Raw genomic sequence first — 8,764 nt, forward strand, 5'->3', positions numbered from 1 at the left:
TCTGCCAAAAAAGGAGAGACGTCTTTTATGTCTTTGACATTTAGTGCATGAATTGTTGTTTATTGTCATTAAGATAGTGGTTCTCAACTTTGGATATACATCGTAATCACCTGAGCAAGTTGTGAACATTTCTGATGCCTAGACCTGTAACCCAGAGCAGTTAAAGCAGAAACTCTAGGGGGTGGAATCCAGGCATCAATATTTTTAGAGCTCCCTAGGTTATTCCAGTGTGCATCCAAGGGTGAGAGCCACTGCTGGAAACAAAGGGAATTGGTGGCACTGGCAGTTAGTATAGATTAATGAAAGGAAATATAGGCATACTTCAGAGATACTGTGGGTTTAATTCCAGACCACTGCAATACAGCGAGGATCACAGTAAAGCAAGTATCACAATACAGCGAGGATCACAGTAAAGCGAGGATCGCAGTAAAGTGAGGATCGCAATACAGTGAGGATCATAATACAGCGAGTCATAATCTTTTTGCTGGTGGAGGGTCTTGCCTTCAGTTTGTAAAAAAAAAAAAAAAATGCAACATCTGTGAACTGCAGTAAAGGGAAGTACAATAAAAGGTGGTCTGCTTGTACAATGGTGGAGCCTTGTGTTTATGGGTCAGAAGTATGAAATAAATGAACACATAGTGGCCAAAAATTCAGAAGAACGAGGAATTTTTCTCTGCCACTTTTGAACTAATAGGTTTGCAGTGTGCTACTTAAATAAAACTCCTGAAAATTGACCTTTGAGAAACTCTTTGCCAGAGACTTAAAGCCAGAATTTACCCTTTAGCTTTATATTGAAAACTTTCAGTGCTTAGAGCCTACATTATAGGTTTGAATTTTATAAGTTATAAAGAGAGCTAGGACACTAAACTAGTTACTTTGTTATAGTCTTTATTTTGAATAATCATTGAGCTTCCTGTCAATAGCTGTGACTTACCCATCTAAACAGGTAGTCACTGTAATTGCCTAGAGCTAATGTATGAATAAGGAACTAGTTTTCTGTGTCTGCTTTGTAAAATCTCTTAAAGGAGAAGGCATGTCAGCACAAGTTACTATTTTTATTTCTTTTCGCAGAAAGCCATGGCTGAAACCTTTTACCTTTCTAATATTGTACCTCAGAATTTTGATAATAATGCTGGATATTGGAACAGGTGAGGGGTGAAAGTTTGTAAAATGTGATTCTGTGGCAGATAAATGATGTGACAAGAGAATGTACTAGTCCGTTTATCAACTGTTTCTGTCTTTGTTTTTCAAAAGCTGTTACTGAAGGTAGTACTTTCATGAAGTACTTCGGACTGGTTTTCTTTGCTCTATCTTGGGTGTACAGTTTTCTGTGGGAGTACAGACTTCAAAACAGCCATTTTGATCATGTTTGCCACTGGTCAGAAGTCAGGTTCTGAAAGAAATTACTCAAAATATTATTACTGAGGCAGTAAAATATTTTTTAATAAGTCCAGAGGACACTGTATTTTACTCTACTTGTATTTCAAGACTTGCTGAGCTTTTTTAAAAAAAAATCTTGGTACAGTTAAACATAGCCATTAATCAGTTTTTGAAAGGCCCTCAGTATAAAATCATGTGGGTCTTCTGCATTTCTCTGATACTTTTAATCAATCATGTGAGGGGACCTCTTTAAACATTTAAAACTGGCACTGATTGAGATTGTTTCAAGCCATTGCATTTTCCCCAAGCAGTTCTTTGTGGTTTAAAATATTGGGTTGTCGGAAAAGTGATGATGCATTTTTGCAACGAAAGACAGAAAAAAGACGTCGTGACTTTTCCAACAACCCAATAATTAAGAGAGCACCTGCATGCTAAAAAAAGACGTCAGTAATTATCAGTCATGGCCCACATTTGTTGTGTCTGTATACCCTCCTTTCCCCCTATTCAGATTATTTTAAGCAGGTCACAAATATATTCTTTTATCCATAAAAATTTCAATATATATTTTTAGGGGTGAAGATTCTTTTAAAATAGAACTATAGTACTATTATTGCCCCTCAAAAATTTAACAGCAGTTCCTTATTTCTGTACAATCAGTGTTCAAATTTCCCTGATGGTTTTTAAATTTTTTTTTTTTTTTTGGTCGACTGGTTTGAATCAGGATTCAAACAGGAGCCACACATAGATTTGGGTGATATTTCTCTTTAGCCTGTTTTAATCTGTAGGTTTCCCTTTGTCTTTTCCCCCCTTCAGATTATTTGTTGAAGGTCTGGGATGTTTGTCCTATAGTTTCTTTTTCATATTCTGGCTGATGGCATACCTGTGGAAACATTTAACATTTTCCATTCCTAAGGGTTATAGTTTTGGGAGGAAGACTTGTCTTGTAATTGGACATATACACTATAAGATACTATGTTGATTTTACTTTTTAGATAAACTGAGGAATGATGACGTGCATTGTTATCTCATAAATCTCAACTGCATTATAAGAGTGCTTATTAAAACTTCTTGCCATTTTTATCTAGTAAATTAGGAAAAACAGTTTTTAACTATAAATCCCAGTGTTGTAAAGATTGCTGTGAAACTGCTATGTGCTGTGTCATGTTTGGAGTTTATAGAGTAAATTGGGACAATCCCGTTAAAAATACTGATTTTATACATAATCAAGTGTCATTAAAATATTTAATAAAGTAATTCTGGCCCTTGATATTTATCCTAATGAATACAATGTTGTATTACATATTAGAAATGTCAGGATAAACCCAGTTGTCCCACAGTAGGAATGGTTAAGTAAAAAGGTCTATCAACTTGTTGGAATGATAACATAATTCTTGTAAAAAGTTTGAGAACTACGGTGTAGAAAAATAAGGGAAAAAACAAAACAGAATTTCAGCTCTAAAATGTACATGGAATGCACACACAGGAAAATGTAGATAGGTATAGTAATGTGTGCGACTTTTAAGCCCTGTACAGTAAACAAGCAGGGGAAAACATTGCTTATATGCTTATGTGTTATATTTTCTTGTTTACATTAATTTCTGTAGTTCAGTATTCTTGGCATCTATCCTAGGGACTTGATGTGGTTTGCTTCTTTTCTACATTTAAGTCTGAGAATATCATACATTTTTTTGCTTTGTTTTCCAGAATAGAAATGTACTGTCGAGAACTGACGGAGAGGTTTGAAGATGTTTGGATAGTGTCTGGACCGTTGACCTTACCTCAGACTGGAAGCGATGGAAAGAAAGTAGTTAATTACCAGGTAGGGACCTGTTTTAACCTTCAGGCTTATGTTGTTTGTATGAGATTGTTATCTCATCCTGTCTTCTAAGTTTTATTTCATTTATTTAACAGTATTTATTGAACACCTGTTGGAAGGAATGATAGNTCTATATATATCCATTATTTCAGTACATATAAACTTGTCAAATACAGTTGTACAAAATACAATACATGGGGGCCTTTTTAAAAAGCAAGCATTTATTAAGTAGCTAAGCTTTTTATTTAAGCAGCTCAGGTATTTGATTGGTCATTGATTTTATGTAATTACTATCCAGGGGATTTTTCCCCCCTTTAATTTGAAAGGCCAAAAACAAAAGCATATGAGAGAGCTACACTGTATGAAAAGCATTCTTTCCTAGACTGGTCCTTGCTAAATTCAGATGAAGTATCTGAACTATCCCAGGAACTTGAGATATGCATGTGGTCACTGAGCACTAGCTGCTCAGAGATACCAGCTAGCAGCAGTGAGCTTGCCTTGCTTAGAGGAGTGTGAGGGATATTTGTCCACTGAAACGTAACGCATTGTCTGTGTTTTTCTTCAGGTGATGCAGACAGAAAACACTGTAAATTCAAGCCTGATCCTAACATCCCTCCAACCTTCAGTGCCTTCAACAAGGACTATATTGGAAGTGGGTGGTCACGAGGACACATGGCTCCTGCAGGAGATAACAAATTTTCATCTGTAGGCATATTTTTGGGGAGGGATTGGGAATATGGGTCTGGTATTGCACCATGGGACTTGGGGATTACAAACCTAGGAGCCAGACCTTAAAACTTGAGAATTTCTATACTCTGTTTTGTAGTTTTCTTCCTGACTTGAATTTCTTTTTTATGCTCAGGTGCTGAGACATTTTTGAACAAGTTGAATGAGGAAAAGTAATGCTATGTAAAAGGGAACTGGAAAGCCAATAAGNAGAGACTAGGTGTTACACTAATCATGCCTTGTCTTATGATCAGTCAAAACGAGTGCCTAGATGGGTTCTTGAACATATATCTAAAAGCAAGATACTAGGTAGGTGGTTAGAAGTAAAAGTATTGATGAAAGATGTTTCTAGATTTAGAACAAGGAGAATTATTGAGAATCTTAACCTTTTTTACGTTACAGCACCTTTAGAAAATGATGATGTTTGTATGGCTCACTGTATAAATGGACCCTGCCCGGCAGCCAGGGAGCCCCAGGCTCTTCCCAGCTGTCTCAGGGGCTGCGAGGATCCGAATCTTGACATACGAGTTGAAGGCTCTGTCATAAATATTGCTGCAGTGAGCACCATTCATTCATTATCTCCACAAGTATTTTTTAAGTGTCTGCCATGTGCCTGACACTGTGCTAAGCTTTGGGGATATATCAGTGACCTGAGTAGAAGGTCTCTACCTCCATGGCTCTTTGAGTTGGGGAGGGGGTGGGTTGACCTAGCAAATACATAATCATGAATGTATAATTACAAGTTATAACTCTTCTGAAGGAAAAGTGATTGCAAGTTGGGTTTGTATAACTAAGGAACAGTAAAGAATACGAGAGATTATAACAGGAGAACCTGATTTTGATTAGCGAAGCTTCTCTGAGAAAGTGGCCTGAAGGGTGGATGGAAGTTATCTCAGCAGAGGAGTTGGGTGAGCCATGCGATATGGAGAAGAGCATTTCAGGTAGAAGGAAAAGCACAGTTGCACCTTCCAAGGCCCCCCTGTGAAGAGTGTTGTTCCTTTAGGGAACTAAAAGAAGGCCAGCGTGGCTGGAGCAAGGGAGAACACGATGTGAAATGAGACAGGAAAGGTAGGCGGCTGCGTAAGTCCGTTCATGTGTCCTCATGTGTTGGTAGATCTCTGTAATTACGATGATCAGATCTTGATATTTAATGTCAGATTGATTTCTGGGTCGAATATTCCAGCACACTCGTACCATCACTATTTGTTCTGTCTCGGCCCTCACCCATAATGGGCATTTATCAAGCTTTACCAATTTACATTTTTTTTTTTTTTAGCTGAGCCATCCTGCCACCTGTTGGCAGCTCATTGGCAGCTCAGCTCAGGAATCGAACCGGCGACCCTGTTGCTCAGAGCTCACACTCCTGAGCGAGCTCTTAACCAGCTGAGCCACTCGGCCGGCCCCTCAAGCTTTACCAATTTAATAGCTGATGTTACTTGCACTTATTGGTTGCCAGTGAGGGTTTATATTTTGTGAATTATTCTTCCTTTGTGAATTACTCTTTACCATTTTTCAGTTGGGACATTCATTTTTGAATTGACTTGTAGGACTTCTTTTATATATTAAGGACATTACCTTTTGTCATAGCCGTTTTATTCCCATTTGGCTACTTGCCTTTTAATTTTCTGTGTGGCCCGCAGAGTATACCTGTTTTGGTTTACATGCATATTATGTTTATGTATCTTAAAATGCTGATAGTAAAATGAGTGTGTGCCTTCCTCGAGTGCTCAGCAACCANTTAGTTCAGCAAGTCTTCAAGTACCTGTCATATGGGAGGAATGTATATGGAAATGGAAATGACAAACCTCAAACTACATTCTTGATTATTTTCTCCCTTTTCTGTGTTTCACAGATCATACAGTAGTACTATGTTTTAACTTTTTGAGGAACAGACATACTGTTTTCTGTAGAGGCTGCACCATTTAACATCCCCACCAACAACAAACAGAGTCTTAGCATTAAGTCACTTTTACAGTTTACAGTTTTAAAATATCTTGCTTGGTTTTGGCTCTTTCGCCAGCCGTTTTTGAAATGCTTTATATCCCTGGCTATGGCTCAAGCCAGGGCTTCCGAGTAGCGTTATTCCTGGTGGCCCCACTCACTGCGAGGTTGGCATAGTCCCTAGCCCTGGCTAGAGCACAGATTTCTGTAGCCAGAGCAAGGGCATTAACAAGTAGAATATAAGGTAAAAGGGGTAGGCAGAAGCCTGTCTTTGAATAAGCTCAGTAAGTTCGGGTCCTACTTAGTAAGCCTGGTGCTGGGTGCAGGGTAATAGCTGTGTCTGGGCTTCCCTGTATATTAGTGTGATGTGTCACTATGCTATGTGGACTGTGGTCCAACTTATTACATTACCTGTTACAATACCATTCCTTGGAATGGTGAGGCCAGTTTGGGAGATTTTCTTTGTTTTGTGTTGTTTTTCTGGACTTCAGGTGCAAAGGGTTGCTAAAGTGTCACACTCAGTTCATGGTACATTATCATCACTGATTCCTGTTAGATTTCTCTTGATATTTTTCTGTCTTTTGTATTAATTTACCACTTCTTTCTTACTCCCCAGCCATTTACTATGTGTTCTTTTCTTTAAAATCTGGNCATAGAGGATATGATGGGTTAGAAAGCAACCATTGACTTCAAGGAGCTCACGGTTTAGAAAGGGAGACAGACATGTCATCAGTTAATGATGTTAAAATGTGATATGCTGTAATAGAGATATTACATAGATGAAACGGTGCCGGCAAGGACTGACCAACCCAATTTGTGTGGGTTGGGAAGACTTAACAGAGGAAGAAATTTTTGAGCTAGATCTTGACAGATGAGTAAGAGCAAACTGAGTCAAGGGGAGCATGGGAATGCCAGAAGATGGAGCAGTGTGAGCACAGGGCTTTTGTGGTCAGCAGCATGGTTCTGGGATGTAGGTACCATTGATGAAGACGAGCTTATGGTACAAAAAAGTATGGGTGGCTTAAGGAATGAGGATTTCTACAATCATAGATAGAACAGGGGCCGGATAATAGAGGGCTTTGTAGTCCATGAAGACTTAGATTTTAATTTTTAGACACTGAAAAATCACAGGTTTGTTTTAAACGTGGGACACGTGATTTGTTTTGGGCTACATAAAGAGTATTGTGACGGCGTGATGTAGAAGGTAGGGGAGGAAGGGGATGTTTGAAGGAGAGGTTAGAGGCGAGGAGGTGAATTGGGACATGACTGCAGCGGTCCATATGAAAACAGACGAGGGGTGCTGAACTCAAGCAGTTGGAGTGAGGGTGAATAGAGAAATATAGGAAAGAGGAATCATGAATTAACTTTTTGGGTGAGGAAGAGGGAAATGTTCAGATGACACCCAGATTGCAATGAGCTCATTGAATTGAATAAATGGGAGGAAAAGCTTTTCTTTTAGACACTTAGATTTTTTTAAAAGGATATATATTTTTTACATTCAAGATATTTAAGAACTTTATAGACTGAAGGAAAGAGATCAAAGATATAAGCGAGACTAGTGTTGTGAGAGCTTTAGACATCTGTTGTTGTCTAAGATTGAGGATTCTGCCAAGAGGGTGACGGAATTGATACACGGTGAGATCTGTCTACACAGGGTAGGAAAGGCAGTGGAGTGAGGAGGAAGAAGTGATAGAGTAAGTAAAAAGAGAGGGATGGAAGGACTTCCTGGTAAAGTCAAACGGGAGGTGTATTTGGAGGGAACACCTCCCCCAGCTCTAGGAATAAAGTAGATATTTAATAAAGGCTGGTTAGATTAAATGATGACTTAAGAGGGAGTCTGATAAAATGGAATGACCTGAGGAACAGATTTAGGAAAACAAAAACAACTTTAGGGTATAATCTGTCTCATTGACTTGCTTGTTATCAGCTTACCTGGATCAAATGTGCAGGGATGTATAAGTATCCAAGGTGTTCGTTCACACAGGTGCTCACACCGCCACAGAACTCCAGTAGTTCGTACAGGAGTGAAGGAGTGGGGGGAGTTAGCATTTCAGGTGGATTAATCTCTCTTCTCTGATCAGCTTGTGAATTTTGGTATTTTTTGTAATAGAAGAAAAAAGTGGTTTAAACAGCTCCCTGTGAAAGATTACCTTTCAAATATTAATTATTCTTGAGCTTTTGTTAAATCCCCTTTACTTACCATTGGAAAATAGGCTCTCCTAGCTTTGACTTCTAAACTCTAAGTGATAGAGTTTTATGTGTGCTTTGTTTTCATTGAATTGAAAGATTTATATGACTAGCTTATTGTGTAGTAGAAGAAAAATTGATACAAAGTTTGAAAGGAAAAATTAACCAGTAATTAAGAGCATTTCACTAAACATTTTTTTTGTGTGGCCATTTCTAAATATATGTTGGCCAGATGCTGTAGTGGAAAGTATATTGTTTTTCTTAAGTTGAATATAGTTTTTAAAAATACAACTTAAAAAAATATTATATATCTGCCGAAAGGGCCTAGAAGCAGTGATGTGTTTTTAGCAATTGAGACCAGATCTTGGTTTCTAAAAAATCATCTCCTGCTGAAAGAACTCAGCACTTGGAGAAATGGCTGATTCCAGGGCTGGTACAGGGAAAGTTCAAACTGGAACATCTTGTGCCAGAAACCAAGGAAGTACTCAAACAAATGATGAGGACATGTTAAAAGGGCACAGGAATCAGCGTGAAGGAGTTCCAGCTTATTGTCTGGAACTATATGATATCAAAATAAAGTGGATTATAGACCTCTCATTAATTAAGAATCCATACTTTTAATAAATAAATAAATAAATATATGGGTATTAGGAAGAGCTTACCATAGAATGTCAACAAATAAATTTGTAAGAATGAAAGAGTTAGAAAAATAAT

The 8,764-nt window shown here is 38.1% G+C and overlaps 1 protein-coding gene across 1 annotated transcript in view; it reads left to right on the forward strand.

Moving 5' to 3' along the window:
* The window catches only part of EXOG (exo/endonuclease G), a 28,700-nt gene that overhangs the window by 6,366 nt on the left and 13,570 nt on the right, over positions 1-8,764 (forward strand). Inside the window, exons 3-4 of the mRNA XM_019662724.1 lie at positions 1,026-1,148; positions 3,085-3,199. Coding sequence (XP_019518269.1) covers positions 1,026-1,148; positions 3,085-3,199 — 238 coding nt within the window. The remainder of the gene's footprint in view (positions 1-1,025; positions 1,149-3,084; positions 3,200-8,764) is intronic.

This window comes from Hipposideros armiger, unplaced genomic scaffold, assembly GCF_001890085.2.
Source record: "Hipposideros armiger isolate ML-2016 unplaced genomic scaffold, ASM189008v1 scaffold_380, whole genome shotgun sequence".
NCBI classification, from domain to species: Eukaryota; Metazoa; Chordata; class Mammalia; order Chiroptera; family Hipposideridae; genus Hipposideros; species Hipposideros armiger.